A 21,761-nucleotide genomic window follows, 5' to 3' on the forward strand; every position below is an offset into this window, starting at 1 on the left:
GCTAGATATTTTCAGAACTTTTAGAGACTTTTTTCCAAAAAAAAGAGGTCCTCACAATGGCCAAAAGACTTTCTACTTATAGCCTCTCAAATAGGGTTTTAAGGACATAAATGGAAAAATACCATTTCCCCCCATTCTTCCCTAATTTCAAAACTCTACCAGTTCAAAAAATCAGAAAAGCCAACTGGATTTTTCACAAATTTGCCCAAATTCGTACTATATCCAATCACAATTACACACTAAATCACATAATACAAACAAACAGTACCCTAAATTCTAATAAATCAGCCAAAAAAAGGAATAGTACGCCTAGTCATACAATAAAACAAAAATGCAACATTTCAACGATGCAAATTGTACCTAAACAGATAAAATCCCCCAAACCTAGTACCCGATTTTTGGAAGGGACCTGTGGGAAATTACCCTAGGTCCTTCACACTTTGTGGGTAGCGCACAAGTTGGCTAAAGGCTCAAAAGCCTCGCCCATGGCTACTAAACACGTGAAGGACCTGAGCAACATCCCAACCCCCCTATTCGGGTAAAAATCAAAGATCAAAACAAACGAAATATGCGAAAATAAACCTAGTAACCATAAGAAAACATGATAGAGGGTGGAAATCCTCAAAAATCCTGCGTACAACAGCCATGAGAGGCCATGAATCAGACCAAAGAACAAACCCTAACACCGTCGCCATTTTTTCTCAAAGAGAGAAGAGGGGTTAGGTGGTCAAACAAATGAAAACGATAGGGGGAAAGTTTATTAAGTTAAACTTACCCACCCACCCCCCTTTTATTTTAATAGATTCTCCAGCCCTCCCCCAATAAGTTTTAAAAAAATAAATTCAAACCCCTCCCTCCCCCCCCCCCCCTCTTAATATAAACCAAATAATAACTAAGTGATATAAACTAAATAACTCGGCATCTTTCCAATCAAAAGCTCTCTCCTCTCTCCATGCAAAACCCTAAAAAGTGAGCAAACCCTACACCATGGCAGTGGCCGGCGGCCAGCCTCTGATGGTGGCTGGCCTGGACAACGCCTCCTCCTCGCATTTTCCTCCATTACCTCAATCCCTAAACACAAAAACTACCACAAATCCTAGCTTACATGAATACAAAACCCTTGTTACCTATGCGGATGCTACAAACCCTAAGTTGATTAAGGAAGCCATGCAGACGTCAAAAACTCATATTGAACCCATCCCCATCAAACCTGTGGAGATAAGGATGGAAAGGCAGTGGTGAGATGGACAGAAGAGGAAGTTTCACGTATGAACTTGATAGAAGAACTCAACTATGCTGTAGTAGGGAAGTTTTCTCTTGGTTGGCCTGATTTGGAAGAACTTCGTATGGTGATGGCCAAGCAATGTGGGATCAAGGGAGATTGTAGAATAGGTCTATTACGACATAGACATATACTGATGCATTTTGAATTGCTGGAAGATTTTATTACAATGACATATAAGGGTGTTCATTATACCAATTCAAAAGATGGATATTATTATCCTATGAGACCACTGATTCATGATCCTAAGTTTAGAATTGACGAGGAGACAACAATGGCTATGGCATGGATCTCTTTCTCTCATCTCTTACCTATCGTTTTTATCAAGGAAGCTTTGTTTTCATTGGCCTCAGCATTTGGTAAGCCTTTACAATTAGATTTGGCCACAATAAACAAAACAAGGCCTAGTTGTGCCAGGGTCAAGGTATTAGTTGATTTGGTAGCAGATCTGCCTGATTCTGTTAGTACGGAGATTATTGATGAAAAGTCTGGTGAAGTAAGATTTTTTGATGTGATTATTCAATATGATGTTCTTCCCAAATATTGTAAGAAGTGTAAATTACAAGGCCACAATGAAGAGACTTGTAGAACTCTTCATCCAGAATTAAGGAAGAAATCTGAAGAGCTGGATGGTCAAGATAAAGGCAAAGAAGTAGATCAAGGAGATGGCAAAGGGATAGTAGAGCAAGAAGCACAAACGAAATGAGTGGAACAAAATGAAGACTCCTAGATTTATACTAGCAAGAAAAGTTTTTGGACATGCTGTCAAATTCAATCCTGTCAAAGATGATAGAGTTTTTACCATGGAGAAAAACCCTGAAAATTTATGAATGGGAAGCCTGTAAATGATAATGAAGTGGGGAAGAATGTTACTATCCAAAATAAATTCCAAGCTTTGACTGATGAGATTACAGAAATAGAAGTGGAGGATGTTCAAGCAGATCTAGAGCCACTTAACAAGAATCAGGAGAATCAGGATCAAGTCAATTCTGATCTGGTAAAAAATGACATAGCTGAGGTAGATCAGGTTGTAGGTTTTCCAAGGTGTGAAGTGAATGACAATGGTATTGATGATCAAAACCAAAGTGAAGACCAGACTTCAGATGAGATAAATACTAAGACTATTGTCAATATGGAGGAGTTTTCATCAGAGGAGGTTAGCAAGGAATTAGTGAAGGATGATAACTCTGATAGGAGTCCTATTCATCAGTCATTCTCTCCTTCTTCCAAATGGGGAGACAGAGTTGATGAATATTTGCAAGACGTATTGGAGGAAGAAGAAGTGATTGTTGACAAAGAATTGAAACAGAAGGCAGAAGTTAATGGTATAGAAGAAGATTCTATTCAAGCAGATGTTGAATCAGGATTGACTTTGCCAAGGGAAGAAAATCAGGCTCAGAAGCCTAGTGTAGAAGACATTGAGGTTACAGATGAAGTTCCACCAAATGATCAGGAGGTGATAAAATGGTATCGACCAAAACCCCCTAATGATCTAAATTATTGAGAGTGATAAGGTGGATACTCAAAGTATGGAAGACAAGGGCAGCAGTTCAAGTTATTCAAGATTGAAAAAGGGTTCTCCAATGAGGCATTTGCATGATCTAGTTTCACACAATATACCAGATGAGGAGAGGAATGTGATGCCAAAGAGGGGTGCTACAAAATCCTACTGTAAATGATGATGAAAGCATTTATATGGAATATAAGATCTGTTAGAACTCAGCAAGCATTTCACAGGAACCTTTCCAACAGGCAAGGAATGTTGAAGTCTATAAGAGGAAACTGGGAATGAATATTGTTGGTGCAAATAGTACTGGAAATATTTGGTATTTTATTGGGGCCAATGTAGATGTGCAAGTTTTGTAAGATACAGCTCAGCAAATCTCTTTAAAATTAGTGCTTCTTGATCAGAATAAATCTTTGGTTATTACTTTAGTATATGCTAAATGTAATGAATCAGAGAGGTTGCATTTATGGGATGACATTTTATCATGTGGCAGATTCTATTAATCTTCCACGGCTTGTTGGAGGGGATTTTAATGTAGTTTTTCATAAAGATGAGAAGATATGTGGGATTCCAATCCAACCTCAAGACTATGAAGATTTTGCTTTCTGTGTAAATTCCTGTGAATTGATGGAAACCAGTTTCAAAGGCAGTCATTTTACTTGGTGGAATGGTAGAGGGGGTTCAGACTGCATCTTTGAGAGGTTGGATAGAGTTTTCATTAATCAACAACTTCAGCAATGGTTTGCACAAGTAGAATTTGAACATCTCACAAGGACATGTTCTGACCATGCTCCTTTGTTCATTACATTAGGAGAACAAAGTCAGGCATATATTAGACCATTCAGATTTATGAAGTTTTGGACTGGGCATCAAGGCTTCTTGAACATAGTTAGGGATAATTGGTCAAGTAATCTGGATGGAAATCCTTTTATGTTGTTTAAACAGAAACTGAAGCATATAAAAAAGATTCAGATTGCATGGAGCAACGAAGTTTATGGGGTTATTTTCAAGCAGCTGATTATTAGAGAATAAATTGTGAGGATCAAAGAAGAACTTTTTGAAGGGGATCCTTCTCCCTTGAACAAAATGGTACTACAACAAGCACAGGCTGAACTAAAGAAGTATTTGCATTTTGAAGAGGAATTCTGGAGACAGAAGGCTAATGTTACTTGGTTTGCTGAAGGGGAAAGAAATACTAGATTTTTCCATAATCTGGTAAATGGTAGAAGGAAGAGGTTACAAATTAAAAGAATTCAGAATTCAAATGGAAATTGGGTAGAAGATGTTGATCAAGTGGCAGTGGAGGCTGAAGAATTTTTCAAAAAATAGTTTTCTCAGGAGCAAGAAACTACAGATTTCATCTTACTTAACCATGTTCCATCCTTAGTGTATGAGGAAGATAATGAATTATTAGTTGTTGTTCCTAATGTTGATGAAGTCAAACAAGTAGTTTTTGCTTTGAATGGGGATTAACATGCACTTTTTTTCAGGCTTGTTGGCATATTGTTGGTCCAGATGTGCTTAATGTGGTTAAAGCCTTTTATGAAGGTCACACTCTTCCTAAATCCATCACTCATACAAATTTGGTTCTTTTATCAAAAAAGCAAGATGTTCAGACTTATGCAGACATGAGGCCAATCCGCTTGAGTAACTTTATCAATAAAGTTATATCTAGAGTGGTTCATGGTAGATTGGAGGGCATCTTGCCAAGGCTTGTTTCACCAAATCAATCTGGTTTTGTGAAGGGGAGAAGTACTATTGAGAATTTTCTTCTAACTCAAGAAATAGTCACAGATATAAGGAAGAGAGGAAAACCAGCAAATGTAATGATCAAGTTAGAATTGGCAAAGGCATAAGATAAGGTGTCTTAGTTGTTTTTTATCAGAATTATTCACAAGATGGGCTTTTCAGATGGTTTTGTGGATATGATTTGGAGACTTATAGCTAACAATTGATATTCTGTGATGATTAATGGTCAGCCACATGGATTTTTTCATTCAACAAGAGGGGTCAAACAAGGTGACCCTCTATCTCTAGCACTATTTATACTGTCTGCAGAAGTTCTTACAAGGGCCTTGAACAGCTTATTTGATGATCCAATGTATAGAGGTTTTGGCATGCCTAAATGGAGTGAAGATCTAAATCATCTGGCATATGCATATGACACCATAATCTTTTTCTCAACTGACAAATACTTATTGAAATTAGTAATGGAAGTTTTACTAAATTATGAGACTGTCTCAGGGCAAAGAATGAATAGAGACAAGAGTTGTTTTTACATGTATAAAACTTGTGCAATGAGTCTAGTTCAAGATGTGATACAAATCACTGGTTTTACAAGAGGTGAGTTTCCATTCAAGTATCTGGGATGCCCAATATTTCATAGCAGAAAGAAGAAAGCATATTACAATGATTTGATAAAGAAGGTGAAAGACAAGCTCCAGAACTGGAAAGGCAAGTTTATTTCTTTTGGAGGTAAAGTTGTGCTCATCAACAGTGTTTTTCAAAGTATGCCAATGTATTTGTTGTCTGCAATGGTCCCTACAAGGTACACTATTCAAGAGTTACATAGGATATTTGCCAGGTTTTATTGGAGTAACAAGGAAGATAAAAGGAATAGACATTGGGCCTCTTGGTTAAATATGTGCTATCCAAGAAAAGAAGGTGGCATGGGATTCAGATCTTTTTTTTTATGTTTCAAAAGCACTCTTTGCTAAGCTATGGTGGAGGTTCAGGACTAGCTGCACTTTATGGTCTACATTTATGTGGAACAAATATTGCAAAAGGCAAAATCTAACTCTAGTAGGGTGGAAGGGAGGATCTCAGCTCTAGAAGAAAATGCTAGAAGCCAGGGATGATATTGAACATGCCATTTGGTGGGATCCTAGAAATGGCTCATCTAGCTTCTGGTTTGATAACTGGACTAGGATAGGACCTTTGGTTAAGCTGATTCCTGCTGGTTTTCAACTCAATGAAGATATTGAAGAAGCTAATGAAGTTATGACACATAGAACTTAGAACTTTGATCTGCTGCATCACACACTACCTGCAGAAATTGTTGAACATATCAGGTCTGAGTTGACTATCAATGATAGGGAGATGACTAGTGACAAGGCTTAGTGGTTATTGACAAGCACAGGTAAATTCACAATGAGTAGTGCTTGGGAGGCTATTAGACAGAAGAAACAAGAAAGCTGGTGTTTTAAAATGATATGGACCAAGGGCTTACCATACAAAATTTCTTTCTTTTTATGGAGGGTCTGGCACCACAAACTTCCAGTTGATGATGTTTTAGCAAGAATTGGTATAAGTATGGTGTCAATATGCAGATGTTGTACCTTTCCCCAACAGGAGACAATGACTCACCTGTTTCTCACAGGTGAGTTTGCATCAGATATCTGGCAGATCATCAGCAGCTGGAGTACAAGGACCATTTGTGCAGATTAATCAAACAGTTTCTAAATGGTGGACAGCAAAATGTGGAGCTCCGTTGAAACCTATCTATCAGGCTGCTCCTGCAATCATAATGTGGCAGATATGGAAAAGAAGGAACACTATTATTCATGGAGGGGTTATGTCAAGAAATAAGGTGATATTTAAGATCAACAAGAATTTATGGCAGCTGGCAAAGTTCAAGTTCTCATGGTTAGATATCCCTCACAGTTGGCCTCTTTTGGTTCAGTTTTTGGAAAAGTATAAACCACAAGTAACAAGCAAAGCAGTAGCATTGAATTATCCTCCTAATGGTTGGTATAAGTGTAATACAGATGGGGCATACAAGAGCAGCACAGGTTAAACTTCATCAGCATTTTGTATCAGGAATAGTGAAGGAAACTTAGTGCATGCTTGGGTAAGAATTATTCCAGATGCATCCTGTATTGTTGTTGAGGCAAGAGAAATTCTTAAGGGGGTAGAATATTGTGTTGCAAATCAATTGTTTCCTCTGATAGTGGAAATAGACTCACTCTTGATGACAAAGGTTTTGAATGATGAATAGGAGATACCTTGGAGGATTTGTATGATGGTGCAGTTGATTCAGGATTGGAGAAATAAAGGAACCATACAAATTGTCCATATACTCAGAGAAGGCAACAAATTGGATGATTTTTTAACTAACATGGTTGTTCATTTTGCAGGTACTTTCCACATACCAAATTATCAGGAACTTCCATCAGTGGCTAAAGGAATTCTAAATGTTGATAAACATAATATGCCTAGCTTCAGATTCAAGAAACAGCATGTTAGAGAACCAGACTGAACTTTAAATGATTTACAAAATGCATGATTACTGATACCTTGCATACAACAAATCACAGTCAGGCTGGAAACTTTTGTCATCAGCTCATATCTATAAACTTAGTTGCTAGTGTAGTTCTATCTAATGTGTGGTATCAACTTTCAATTCAGTCTATTGGAAGAACTACATTGGCATCCTAGAATATGGTATGTTAGCTGATTTTCATAAACCCTGGACAGACAAAGAAGTACTCAGAAACTGCACTTGACACTGAGATTGACTAACACAGCCTAATCCATGTTAGAAGGATTCTTCTGTTGGTATTATGATTCCATAACCACCTGGTGAGAGCTTTGAGGTGATTTGAAATGGCATCGGACCAAGACTGGATTAGCAGCAGTAATTAAGTCAACATTAGTGTTTAGATTAATGTTTCTAGTCTATTGTGAGGAACTTTTGGCCTTTGTTGTTTTATTGCTTTTTATTTTTTTGCTTTTGTACAGATTTTTTCTTATGAATAAAACACAATCAGTCTCATGCTGGTTGGTTTGAGGAAAAAAAATATAAACTAAATAAAATAGTTATTTTAGGCAAATTTAAATTTTAAAACTTGCAAATTTAGAAAATTTAGTTTCAAAACGAACCTAATATTGATATAGTTCCGGAGAATATTTAAAAAAATGTGAAAAAACGTAGTCAAAATGAGTCGTAATTCATACATCGTCTTAATTAACAATTTTCCCGAGTTAGACGGAGCGGGATATGTATTTTATTTTTGAATTATATTTATGAAAGTAAATAACTCGTAATTTCTTGTAATTGTCAATTTTTAGAATAATAATTAAACGTCAATTTTCGCATATTTCTCGGGATTTTTGAATTTTAAAATTTTTAACAGGCCTTCTTACTCCGTCATGGACTTGGGAAATTTGAAAATTAGAATACGCGTTTTATGAGGTGAAAATAAGGTGTCAACACCACCAGTCCCGGATCTTTGCCCAACAGACAGACAGAACCCTAGCTAATTGCACACCGGGGGAGTCTCACCGGCACCACCCCGGGGGACCCGCGGAGTCCATGCACTAACAATGATTCCAGGATAACATCGAAATCGGTCATGCAACAACGAAGCCCGTAATAGCTCATCGGACATTGGGCTCCTCACAGTCACTCAAATAAAAAAGTCCATCAAATATCAGTTTCACACAATCAACGATTTCGAAATTGAATCTTGGACATCGGCCTTCTCACGATCACTCAAATAAAAGATGCTCATCAAATATCAGTTTCATAAAATCAACGATTCCGAAATGTATCTTCGGACATCGGCCTTTTCATAATAACTCAAGTAAAAGAGTTTATCAAATATCAATTTTGCTCAATCAACGATACCGGATCATCACCGGGTATAGGCCATGCATGACTATGAGAGAATGCGTGTAATACATATGTCAATCATCAATAATCAGGTTTAATGTCACAAAACCACAACGACGTATGCCAACAACGTATCGCCTCACAATACCACAGTGGGTATGCCAAAATATATCAAGTCAAGTACCAACAGTAGGTACGCCAACATATATCAATAACTCAAGTACCAATAGTGGGTACGCCAACATATATCGAGCACAAATACTAACAACGGTATGTCCATTCTATCCAAATCAGGACGACAAGTAGGACTCGATATCTATCAACTACACATGGCATCAAGCCAACACAATTAATCAATCAAACATACATAACGGGGTGGCTAGTCCCAACACACATCAGGGCCCAATCTAAGGCAATATCCATCCCAACTTCATACCTGAAGGTTCACATGCTGTCTCCGACCTCATAAATCTAAATATATGATTCACTATACAAAGTCTCATCAGAAGTAAACCATAACCTACTTGGACTGCCGAACCGCAACACCAACAAGTCACTCTATTGCCTTGCCCTTCCTCTGAAGCTCAGAACCAAATTAGTCTACGCATAATCGAATTCTAAATTAGAAATCATGAAGAATGATACTAATATTGCTATGATATCAATTTGGTCCATTTTAACCCTAGAAATTGGGGAAATGGGCCCATAAGGGCAAAACGGGAAATTTGCGGACAAACTACCAAATTATGTACTAGGTGATCATAACCCAACCACTAATTGTTGATTTAACTCAAGGATTGGCCTAAATCTGATTCTAAGTAAAATCCCCCCAAATTAGGTATAAACCCTAAGTCTCCAAATCTGAAATTCAACGTTAAAAGTGGAAGATACTTGATTAATAAGCTTAGATTAGTCAATATCTAACATGAACATCACCAATTTATCATTAATAATCTAGGGAGATGTTTTTTCAAAACCTCTCTCAAATTCCATCTCTAAAAGATTGTTAAATGGAAGAGGAAAATCTAAGATGATTGATTAAAGAAGAGTAAAGGATTGGACAAGTTTTACCTCGAAGAATTTCTTCAAATTATCTCCAAGAACAGTTTCTACAAGCTCCAATATCGAGATAGGAAATAATGAGGGTCTAGGACTTATTTAAGACACATTTAATGAAAAATCACTGCCCGTCACCGCTGTAGCGATACTTGGACCACCCCAGTGGCGCCGCCCCAGCGACCACCTGGCCGCTACAGCAGTAATGATGAAACGTCATTGACTGCTCCAGCGGTAGGGCTACCGTTCCAGCGGTGCCGCTGCCTCGGTGCTGGTACCGCCAAAGCGGGCACCAGACACCAGAAACTTAACCACAGATTTCTTTTCGATCCGATTTTTTGACTAATTTCTGAGGCCATCTGCTCACATACCAGACACATAGTCCCACATAAACAAGCGCTATGAACGCACCTGTGGCCTCAAAATTCCCAATGGAGGTCTCGTTGACTGAGTCAACCCCCGGTCCCCTAATTCCAAATTTTCCTCCCAAGTCCCGAAATGCACCTAAGTGCATTGGGAACTGAACCAACCACACACACAAGTTATAAATGACCATCCGGACCTCTCGAAATCAACAAAATTCTGAAAAAGGTGTGTTTGCCCAAAAGTCAACTTTAGGTCAAATATTTTTCATTTTAAAACTATATTTTCATCAAAGTTGCCTGACTCTGGTCTAGACACCTCAGGAAGCGTGTCATCGGTCCCCTCTGGTCAAAAGTGAGCTCATTAATGCTCGGGAACGGGCGAAAACATTAAAAAGACTATAACGACCAAACGGGTCGTTATATCCCTGATCATCGAAATTTGACAAACCTGATTTTGGCCAACCAAATTTCAAAATACCTCTTTTTTTAATGCAATTTTCTAAAATTATGGCCGGACCCTAGTGTATGGGTTTTCTACATATCTCAGGCTGTGTGAGAATTCAGGTCATTTGTACTTTGACTCAATTAGACTTCTAAATGCAGATTGTCAAATAAATCCCGAGCCTTCCAGTGTCAAAACTGAGAGACCCGGAGCATTTTGTTGGAGCATGACTGACTCTCTGGTATTTAATCCGCCTACATATCCCTGATCTTGGAAAATTAGGTCGCTTGTAGTTTGACTCAATTGGAGGAAAAGGATATCCCCTATGCAGGAAGGCCTTTATTTTTCAATGTTTGCTCGACCGGTTGTAGGGTTTTGAAAAAAAATGAAGCAAAAACTCAAAAATCAATCTTGTGGTTGTACGTGGCGTGGAGTGGCCCTATCTCCTGTCAAGAAAGCTTGACTTTCGTTGTCACGACCTAATTTCACTAAGTCACACGGGAACCTACCATTTCGTACCTCGGTAGGCGAACCCTTTCCCAAATCATCAATTCAAGGCACAATAAAGTAAATAGGGTAGAATAAGTAAAAGTCTGAGTCATAAATAATCATAAGTGCATAATATAAATACAAGCCCCAAGGAACTGGTCTGACTCGTACAAGAGCAACTAAGTAATGTCTGGAAAAAACAAGTCTCAAATATTACACATATCTATTGAATGGAAGAAAATAAAGACAGGGATAGAGGAGTCTCCAGGCAAAGACTCATCATATGCTCACCCTAGATATTCGAAAGCCAGGCCTTGTAAATCAGTCTTGGAAGTGGAAGTGGAACCTGTCTCAAAACTCTACACCCCGAAAGGAGTGTAAAAGGTAGCATCGGTAAAAACAACACGTACAGAGTAGGCATCATAGGCCAACAACAGTTAGTTAACATATATAAAGTAAGAGACTGAAGAATAAGCATGCTCACAATCATGTAGACACACCACATAGTCTAAGAATAACAACTCAGGTACATAAGGATCAATAACTGAATCATAGCCTATGGTGAAGCACCTAAACATAAGTCTTTCCAAGTTTCCTATGATTCCTCAGAAAAACCATAAACACTAGTATAGCCAACAATAGTAATCCATAACCCCAAGTATTCGCCTAGGAAAAGTCTCTACTCCTCGAGTCCATCAATTCCCAAGTATTTACTAATCAGACACACGGCAATCTCAAATCAATAACCAACCAGGAAGTCAATGTTCACGAGCACCATACAATATGATAATAACCACTACTAGAATCAGATATATGAGCGAATGAAATATGAATGCAATGCAATGCAATAATACACACATGCTTCGAGCGGATGATATCTACGCCTCGACAGTCATGATGTAACGACCCTTTTGGTAGTTATAGCCTTTTCGGTATTTTTGCCCTTTCCCGAGCAGTGATTAGCTCATTTTTTACCAGAGAAAATTGTTGGCACACTTCTCGAGGTGTCTAGACCGAGATTCAGGCAACTTTTGTGAAATATAGCTCTTGGATAGCTTTGATCTTTAATAGGTCTAGCTCTATACCCCTCCGACTGACTATGAATCCCAACAAATTTTTAGGCAAGTACTCCAAACGCACATTTGGCCGGGTTTAACTTTAGATTGAATTTCCAGAGTCTGTTAAAGAACTTCAGCAAATGCGTGGTATGCTCTGAGCTTTCTTTGGATTTGATGATGACATCGTCCACGTATACTTCAATTTCCTTATGGATCATGTCATGAAAGATGGTGGTCATAGCCCTCATTTAAGAAGCGCCGGCATTCTTGAGACCGAAGGGCATTACTCTATAGTGATGTACTCCCCATGGAGTGATGAAGGCTATCTTTTCTACATCCTCTTCGCTCATCAAGATTTGATACGGCTAATTTCCCTTAAAAGGTTGATTTGCTACCAACAGAAGGCTAATTTCCTCCGCCATGTTAGAAGAGGCCACCTATATTTGCCTATTAGCAGTCATAAACTCTGACGACTCATTTCCTGCTCCTCCTGTTCCCGTTGTAAATCAGCCATTGCGCGAGATATCTTGTTATATCCCGCATTTTATGCAATCGGATAATTCAAGACAATCGCGGGAAGACAGTAACCAAGGCCATATTTTTACTTTGCTTGGCATATAAGTTGTTAAGAAAATTTTGAAGTGGAAATAATGAGAAAGGTTAAGGGCATAAAAGGGAAGTTGCAATATGACTCGTGGGAATATGGAAGAATACGAAGGGTAAACTTGGAAGTTGGAAAAATGTTTCATGAATTACAAGCACTAGCCCAAAAATAAGTGGGCTTGAATTTTTAAAGAAATGGACAAGGCCCAACCGGCCATAGGGCATGGGCTAGGCCCATGATTAATTAATTCATGAGGTTAAATAAGATGACTAAGTCATCTTTATCACAATAAGTTCTAGAGTTTTCAAGAAACTAAGAACAAGAGAAAGAAAGGGCAAACATCAAGGCCATTCGACCATAGAGAAAATTCCCAAGAAAAATTTGCAAAATTCTCTTAAAAATCATTTCCTACCAAGCAAAGGGTGCTTAACAAGGTAGAGTTGTTGTTGGAGCAAGAAAGATTCAAAATCATACAAGTTGCCAAGAGGTAGGCAAGTGAGGAGTTGAAGTAGAAAGGTGAATTTCAATCTTGTTTTATGTGTTATACATGGTTTATATGTGTTGTAGTATGCTAAATGAATGAATTCATGAAGGAGAGGAATATAGTATATGGCCGTGTATATATATATATATGTGTGTGGGAGTCATGCTTCAATTATTTTAATTAATGTTTGGTTGTTATTGTTGTGAATGATATGTGGAAAATGGAAGTTGAATGGGTTTGGAGAGATTGTAGTGGTGTATGCATGTTGGAGCCGTGTATATGGCATATGTAGTCGTGTATATGTGTTGAATTGTTGAAGAATAATGAGCAAGTTATATTTAGTGTTTTAGTTGTTGTGTTGTAGATTGCATATTTCAAGTAAAGACTTGATAAGTTTGGTAAAGTATTGGTAATTGGAAGATTATGTATATTGAAGAATAATGTTCTTGCATGGATAGTATGTAATGATATTGGTATGATGTCGTTGGAATATATACTATAAGGTTGTTATCGTGTTCATTGAAGTCGGAAGGTTTTGAAGAAAGTAATAAATTGAAATCATGCATCTTGGATGAAATATGTGAATTGCTAGTGCGATTGTTGATTATGTTAATAGTTTGGCCGGGTTTGAATTCCCGGATTGTGTTGGTTGAGAATTTGGCTATGTTGAATGTTGAGGATGGTGTATGTACAGAGGAAATGCTGCCGAAATTTCGGTAGCCAAGTGTTTCCTTAAGATTCTAACTCTAAGTATGCTTATAAGAGTTTTGGTAACTATGACCAAATTGCAGATTTTGACGAGATTGCGACGTGAATTTGGAATAGCAAAAAGGAGCGGAAGAGGTATGTAAGGCTTCACCCTTCTTTCTATGGCATGTCTTAGCAGAAATAAGTTGGGTACGAGCCTCGGGGACAACTCTGTTCCCCGGAATCCGCACCTAAAGTTTTCTACCTTTTGTTCAATAGAATTGAACTAGAAAGTGTGCCAATGGTCGGAAAAACCTCCTAGACCCCTATAACTTGCATAAATGGGACCCGATTACCCTAGAACCCTCACAAGTAATGACACGACATGTAACATATGCAACTAGTACACGCTACCTCATCCGGCCCGAGGTGGGCCCGTTACTCTCGGATTTTCCTATAGCCTTGGTTGACTTACTTGAAGTAAATCCAAGGGGGACTTTTGATCCCGACCTCATTACCGAATGATAAGTACTATAACTACTCTAACGAGAATGTTTCTATGGGGATAATGATAATGACAATGTTAGACAAGAGAATGTACCTATGACAAGTACGACCAGAACGATTCTACGACTAAGATTTTTAAGCTAAGGGTCCAATGTGAATATGAAATTGATAAACTAATTTTTGAATCGTATTTATATTCCCTAGCTATAACTTTGTTTTCTAAGACTCCAAAGCCTATGACTGTCATCTATGATGCCCACGATTTCATTCTACGGTTACTGTAATACTACTCTCCGTTGATAGTCTCGCCTTAAAATACTCGTCCATTCAAGGTGAGACAAAGCGATCACAAGTACTCCATAATGTAATCGGAGGCTACCGACTTTACGTCACTCCGATGGGCGTAACTTTCCTTGGACTCCCGTGCATGCTAGTTATGTGCTACAAGTGGATGTGTATGGGTTTGTATATATATAAGGTAAGTACTTGTATATGGGACATGTGTATGTATAAGGGAGAAGTAAATGTACATGTATATGTATATGGGGAAAGGGGAAGGGCCACTGTTATATTACCACCTGATTCAGCTGGTTTCCATCCTGGACGCGGGATGCCCGGACGCGGGATATGGGAGAGCCGTACGCGGCGTCTGTATATATATAATGTATGATATATATATATATATATATGATGTAATGTGTTGGGACACCGTTGGGGAGGGGGTTGGGAGAGCCGATGTATTCGGCGTCTGTAAATGTGAATAAAAGATACTGTTTACTGAAATGTACTGTTTTCTGTACACGAGAATAAGTAATATATAAATGTTAATTCCTATGCCTATGAAAAGAAACGTTTCAAAGGTGAAAAGACAAGCCTACATGACAGCCGACCTGAAAAGGGGCCTTCCCACGTACAGGTTACTTTCCTGCCTCGTTATATGTCCTATGACTCCATGATATTGTTAATCGTACTCTAGGTTACTGGTTATATTATCTTTTATGCCTTACATACTCAGTACACTATTCGTACTGACGTCCCTTCTTGTGGACGTTGCGTTTCATGCCGCGCAGGTCAGCAGACAGGTGGACGTGATTCTTAGGAGCTCTACCAGCGGTACTCTACAGTGCTCCAGTTGTTCCGGAGCCTCACTCCCGCGGTACTATTTTGTGTGTATATATATTCGGGCACGACAGTATTCGGCCCTTTCTATGTATAAGTGTACTATGTCTAGAGGCTCGTAGACAGATATGTATAGTCAGTCAGGTACAGATAGATGTATGGTGTCTCGGCATGATTGTTGTATAAAGTAACAACGAAGTTTACTAGTTTATGTTCAGAATGACGCTGCTAATGTTAATGTTCAGAAAGAAAAAAAAATATATGGCTCTGTTACACGGCTTGCCATGAAGTAAAGGTAATATGACAGATAAGGGGTGCTCGGTACAAGTATCGGGTACTCGTCACGGCCCCTAGTCGGGTCGTGACAGAAGTGGTATCAGAGCAGTTCGGTCCTAGGGGTTTGTCTACGAGCCGTGTCCAGTAGAGTCTTGTTTATGGGTGTGTAGCGCGCCACGCTTATAAACAGGAGGCTACAAGGCATTTAGGAAATATGACCTTCTTTGTGTCCTAAGATCGTGCGATAGAGCTATGCTATCAGGCTTCCACATTCCTTTCCAAATCCTATGCTATGGTTTCAGTAATGCCGCCGAAGAGAACGGCTACGACGGCCGAGAAAGCCAAGAGGGTGGCGGGCAGCAGAGTCGAGCGGGAGCTAGAAGAAGGAGAATCTCATAATGAAGCTCCCCCTCAGACTTTTCCTGCTCCCCCTGCACCAGCAGAGCAGGAAAGAGTTCCAGCTCCAGCCCCCGCACCTCCAGTCCCACCGCCAGCAGCTCCGGGCCAGCAGATGGCAGAGGCCATCTAGTTATTGACCTAGCTCGTTGCCGCACAGGCTCAGCAGCAAGATGTAGACCTGGGAGACAGGGCGGTAAGTGCAAGGGCCCGTGACTTTATTACCCTAAAGCCGCAAGAGTTTTATGGATCGAAACCAGAGGAAGACCCGCAGAGTTTCATAGATGAGATGCTGAGGACTCTGAGGATCATACATGCTTCGGATATGGAGTCCGTAGAGTTGGCTTCATACAGGCTACGGGATGTGGCAGTTCTGTGGTACAGCAGCTGGATATCTTCGAGGGGAGCAAATGCACCCCCTCCGGTTTGGCAGGAGTTCACTGAGGCGTTCCTGCGACATTTCCTACCGCCAGAGGTTTGACGGGCTCGAGCCGATATGTTCTTGAACATGAGACAGGGAAATATGAGCGTCCGAGAATACAGCCTCCGTTTTAACTCGTTAGCCAGGTATGCCCCAGCCATGATAGCTGATAGGGGAGATTATGTGCACCGATATGTGAGTGGGCTAGGGCCACATTTGGTTAAGGAATGCTTGACGGCTTCACTCCAGGACGGGATGACTATTACCCGCATCCAGGCCCACGCCCAAAATCTAGAAGACCAGTACCAGTCACGGAGAGAGGAGCGTTATCCAGATAGGGGTCCCAGAAAAAGGGGCAGATCTTCTGGGGCTAGAAGCGAGTATAGAGGGGGGCAGGCACAAGAGCAGTCTAGGTATTCAGGCCAATCAGTGGCCAGTGCACCACCTCGATTTTCAGATAGATGATTTGACCGCTCCGCCTATTCGGGACCAGATCATGGTACTAGAGCTTCAGGATCCCAGTACAGAGCTGATTTTAGCAGGACGGGGCTGCCCCCACCACGATGTGCTCGGTGTGGCAGGCCCCACTCTGGGCAGTGCTACCTAGACACCGGTGGTTGTTTTGCCTGTGGTCAAACTGACCATTTTGTACGTGACTGCCCACTAAAAGATGAAGGAGGCCGAACTCAGCCAGCCGGATCAGCAATCGGTTCATCGTCGACCGTGCGCCCTCGTGGACAGACTTCCCAGGCTCCAGCGGGCCGCGACCGAGGTAGAGGAGGGGTACCTAGTTCAGCCGGTCCTCCGCACCGCTTATATGCACTGACAGGACGACAGGACCCTGAACCTTCCGCCGACGCGGCCACAGGTACACTTCCGGCATCCTTTCTATAATATATGGATGTTAAATTGAGTTGGATTTTACTTTATCTTGCACCGTCCCGTGTGTTGCGAAACATATAAGAAATTCGGGAAAATTTAGGATAAGGGTAGCCGTGCACACAAGAAAAAGGGTGAATAGTAGTGACCACGAAGGCTAAAATAGTCATTAAAAGAGAAATATGTGCTATGAGCGCGTTCGAACATTGCCGAGACCCCAACTTGCCCCACATTATGTGATAGAGGTAGTACGGGGAAGCGGAGGTAAAAATACTAACACCGAGACACTGAAATGCATTAAAGTTTCAAGGTTAAGCGTGCTCAGGTGGGAGTAATTCCATGATGGGTGACACCTTGGGAAATATCCTAAAAATTTCGTAAATACGGAAATAAGAGAAGAGTGTAAAAGTAGGTAGCCCAGAGTAAATTGGGGTGTGGAAAGTGGTTAGAAACCACGTACGAGTCATGTAGGCCGAGAGGGACTAAACTAACAAAAAAGGGGAAGCCATGACAACAGAAAGCTTTAAGGATGAAGGAGAAAAGTACAGGTGTCACAGGGTGAGACCGATATTGAGTCCACACTAGCTAAGGCAAGAAATCCCTGATATGACGATATACGGGAACATGTCTAGTGAGGGGATAGATGCAGCGGACGCCACGAAGAAGGAATTTCAACCGTAAAGATCGTAAAAAGGGCAACCTAAGCTTCTAAGATGAATATGCTAAGCGACATGAGGTATTTACAAAGGATACCTCCCCGAAATATTATACTACGCTATGAGGCAAGTTTAACATTCGAGGACGAATGTTCTAAAGGGGGGGAGGATGTTATATCCCGCATTTTATGCAATCGGATAATTCAAGACAATCGCGGGAAGACAGTAACCAAGGCCATATTTTTACTTTGCTTGGCATATAAGTTGTTATGAAAATTTTGAAGTGGAAATAATGAGAAAGGTTAAGGGCATAAAAGGGAAGTTGCAATATGACTCATGAGAATATGGAAGAATACGAAGGGTAAATTTGGAAGTTGGAAAAATGTTTCATGAATTACAAGCACTAGCCCAAAAATAAGTGGGCTTGAATTTTTAAAGAAATGGACAAGGCCCAACCGGCCATAGGGCATGGGCTAGGCCCATGATTAATTATTTCATGAGGTTAAATAAGATGACTAAGTCATCTTTATCACAATAAGTTCTAGAGTTTTCAAGAAATTAAGAACAAGAGAAAGAAAGGGCAAACATCAAGGCCATTCGGCCATAGAGAAAATTCCCAACAAAAATTTGCAAAATTCTCTTAAAAATCATTTCCTACCAAGCAAAGGGTGCTTAACAAGGTAGAGTTGTTGTTGGAGCAAGAAAGATTCAAAATCATACAAGTTGCCAAGAGGTAGGCAAGTGAGGAGTTGAAGTAGAAAGGTGAATTTCAATCTTGTTTTATGTGTTATACATGGTTTATATGTGTTGTAGTATGCTAAATGAATGAATTCATGAAGGAGAGGAATATAGTATATGGCCGTGTATATATATATATATATATATATATATATATATATATATATATATATGTGTGTGTGTGTGTGTGTGGGAGTCATGCTTCAATTATTTTAATTAATGTTTGGTTGTTATTGTTGTGAATGATATGTGGAAAATGGAAGTTGAATGGGTTTGGAGAGATTGTAGTGGTGTATGCATGTTGGAGCCGTGTATATGGCATATGTAGTCGTGTATATGTGTTGAATTGTTGAAGAATAATGAGCAAGTTATATTTAGTGTTTTAGTTGTTGTGTTGTAGATTGCATATTTCAAGTAAAGACTTGATAAGTTTGGTAAAGTATTGGTAATTGGAAGATTATGTATATTGAAGAATAATGTTCTTGCATGGATAGTATGTAATGATATTGGTATGATGTCGTTGGAATATATACTATAAGGTTGTTATCGTGTTCATTGAAGTCGGAAGGTTTTGAAGAAAGTAATAAATTGAAATCATGCATCTTGGATGAAATATGTGAATTGCTAGTGCGATTGTTGATTATGTTAATAGTTTGGCCGGGTTTGAATTCCCGGATTGTGTTGGTTGAGAATTTGGCTATGTTGAATGTTGAGGATGGTGTATGTACAGAGGAAATGCTGCCGAAATTTCGGTAGCCAAGTGTTTCCTTAAGATTCTAACTCTAAGTATGCTTATAAGAGTTTTGGTAACTATGACCAAATTGCAGATTTTGACGAGATTGCGACGTGAATTTGGAATAGCAAAAAGGAGCGGAAGAGGTATGTAAGGCTTCACCCTTCTTTCTATGGCATGTCTTAGCAGAAATAAGTTGGGTACGAGCCTCGGGGACAACTCTGTTCCCCGGAATCCGCACCTAAAGTTTTCTACCTTTTGTTCAATAGAATTGAACTAGAAAGTGTGCCAATGGTCGGAAAAACCTCCTAGACCCCTATAACTTGCATAAATGGGACACGATTACCCTAGAACCCTCACAAGTAATGACACGACATGTAACATATGCAACTAGTACACGCTACCTCATCCGGCCCGAGGTGGGCCCGTTACTCTCGGATTTTCCTATAGCCTTGGTTGACTTACTTGAAGTAAATCCAAGGGGGACTTTTGATCCCGACCTCATTACCGAATGATAAGTACTATAACTACTCTAACGAGAATGTTTCTATGGGGATAATGATAATGACAATGTTAGACAAGAGAATGTACCTATGACAAGTACGACCAGAACGATTCTACGACTAAGATTTTTAAGCTAAGGGTCCAATGTGAATATGAAATTGATAAACTAATTTTTGAATCGTATTTATATTCCCTAGCTATAACTTTATTTTCTAAGACTCCAAAGCCTATGACTGTCATCTATGATGCCCACGATTTCATTCTACGGTTACTGTAATACTACTCTCCGTTGATAGTCTCGCCTTAAAATACTCGTCCATTCAAGGTGAGACAAAGCGATCACAAGTACTCCATAATGTAATCGGAGGCTACCGACTTTACGTCACTCCGATGGGCGTAACTTTCCTTGGACTCCCGTGCATGCTAGTTATGTGCTACAAGTGGATGTGTATGGGTTTGTATATATATAAGGTAAGTACTTGTATATGGGACATGTGTATGTATAAGGGAGAAGTAAATGTACATGTATATGTATATGGGGAAAGGGGAAGGGCCACTGTTATATTACCACCTGATTCAGCTGGATTCCATCCTGGACGCGGGATGCCCGGACGCGGGATATGGGAGAGCCGTACGCGGCGTCTGTATATATATAATGTATGATATATATATATATATGATGTAATGTGTTGGGACACCGTTGGGGAGGGGGTTGGGAGAGCCGATGTATTCGGCGTCTGTAAATGTGAATAAAAGATATTGTTTACTGAAATGTACTGTTTTCTGTACACGAGAATAAGTAATATATAAATGTTAATTCCTATGCCTATGAAAAGAAACGTTTCAAAGGTGAAAAGACAAGCCTACATGACAGCCGACCTGAAAAGGGGCCTTCCCACGTACAGGTTACTTTCCTGCCTCGTTATATGTCCTATGACTCCATGATATTGTTAATCGTACTCTAGGTTACTGGTTATATTATCTTTTATGCCTTACATACTCAGTACACTATTCGTACTGACGTCCCTTCTTGTGGACGTTGCGTTTCATGCCGCGCAGGTCAGCAGACAGGTGGACGTGATTCTTAGGAGCTCTACCAGCGGTACTCTACAGTGCTCCAGTTGTTCCGGAGCCTCACTCCCGCGGTACTATTTTGTGTGTATATATATTCGGGCACGACAGTATTCGGCCCTTTCTATGTATAAGTGTACTATGTCTAGAGGCTCGTAGACAGATATGTATAGTCAGTCAGGTACAGATAGATGTATGGTGTCTCGGCATGATTGTTGTATAAAGTAACAACGAAGTTTACTAGTTTATGTTCAGAATGACGCTGCTAATGTTAATGTTCAGAAAGAAAAAAAAATATATGGCTCTGTTACACGGCTTGCCATGAAGTAAAGGTAATATGACAGATAAGGGGTGCTCGGTACAAGTATCGGGTACTCGTCACGGCCCCTAGTCGGGTCGTGACATATCTCCTCATGGTATTGGGATAGGGAATCCCTCATCGCCTACATCATTTCATTATTTTCCCAAAGTTTAGCATTGTCTGCTCAGAGTTCTCTCGTTCAGCCTAAAGGGCACTAGCCTAAGCCCTTAGTTCTTCATTAGTGGAGAGGGCTACAAGTTTAGAACTGTATTCTCCAACCTCTCTCATATTAGCAAGAGTGAAAAGATAGCTCTACATGTTGAGGAAGGAAAATTAGTAAATGAAGTTTTTTTAAAAAAAAAAAAGATAAAAACATGTCAAACAAAATTTTGAGCGTACCCGAAGAGTTAAGTTGACCAACTGGGCGAGCTTTCCCTTGTATCATATTAGGAAAACATTGCCTTTTCAGTGAGCCCCAACAAACTCTGGAGGTACTGCATCTTCCAGGGGATTCCTTAAAAGGTTCACCGCGAGGCTATCTATTAATATCTGCCGAGAAATCTGGCTAGAGG

The 21,761-nt window shown here is 39.9% G+C and overlaps 2 protein-coding genes across 2 annotated transcripts; both read left to right on the top strand.

Moving 5' to 3' along the window:
* Positions 1–3,875: 3,875 nt before the first annotated feature.
* LOC132601563 (uncharacterized) lies at positions 3,876–4,645 on the top strand. Its single transcript, XM_060314644.1, has 3 exons — positions 3,876–4,004; positions 4,119–4,235; positions 4,280–4,645. The coding sequence occupies exons 1-3, from the start codon at positions 3,876–3,878 to the stop codon at positions 4,643–4,645; spliced, it is 612 nt and encodes a 203-aa protein (XP_060170627.1).
* Positions 4,646–4,753: 108 nt separating this feature from the next.
* On the top strand, positions 4,754–7,047 carry LOC132601564 (uncharacterized). The gene is made up of 4 exons (XM_060314646.1): positions 4,754–5,337; positions 5,717–5,786; positions 6,169–6,580; positions 6,926–7,047. Exons 1-4 carry the CDS (start codon positions 4,754–4,756, stop codon positions 7,045–7,047), a joined length of 1,188 nt encoding a protein of 395 aa, XP_060170629.1.
* Positions 7,048–21,761: the final 14,714 nt, after the last annotated feature.

The sequence above is a fragment of the Lycium barbarum genome, chromosome 7 (assembly GCF_019175385.1).
Source record: "Lycium barbarum isolate Lr01 chromosome 7, ASM1917538v2, whole genome shotgun sequence".
Lineage (NCBI taxonomy): Eukaryota > Viridiplantae > Streptophyta > Magnoliopsida > Solanales > Solanaceae > Lycium > Lycium barbarum.

Coding starts and splice junctions, on each gene's coding strand:
- LOC132601563 (XM_060314644.1), top strand. CDS start 3,876: ATGGTACTACAACAAGCACAGGCTGAACTAAAGAAGTATTTGCATTTT. Junction 4,005..4,118: donor CTAGATTTTTCCATAATCTG/GTAAATGGTAGA, acceptor TTCAAAAAATAG/TTTTCTCAGGAGCAAGAAAC. Junction 4,236..4,279: donor ATGTTGATGAAGTCAAACAA/GTAGTTTTTGCT, acceptor ACTTTTTTTCAG/GCTTGTTGGCATATTGTTGG.
- LOC132601564 (XM_060314646.1), top strand. CDS start 4,754: ATGATTAATGGTCAGCCACATGGATTTTTTCATTCAACAAGAGGGGTC. Junction 5,338..5,716: donor TCTGCAATGGTCCCTACAAG/GTACACTATTCA, acceptor TAACTGGACTAG/GATAGGACCTTTGGTTAAGC. Junction 5,787..6,168: donor ATATTGAAGAAGCTAATGAA/GTTATGACACAT, acceptor TGTTTCTCACAG/GTGAGTTTGCATCAGATATC.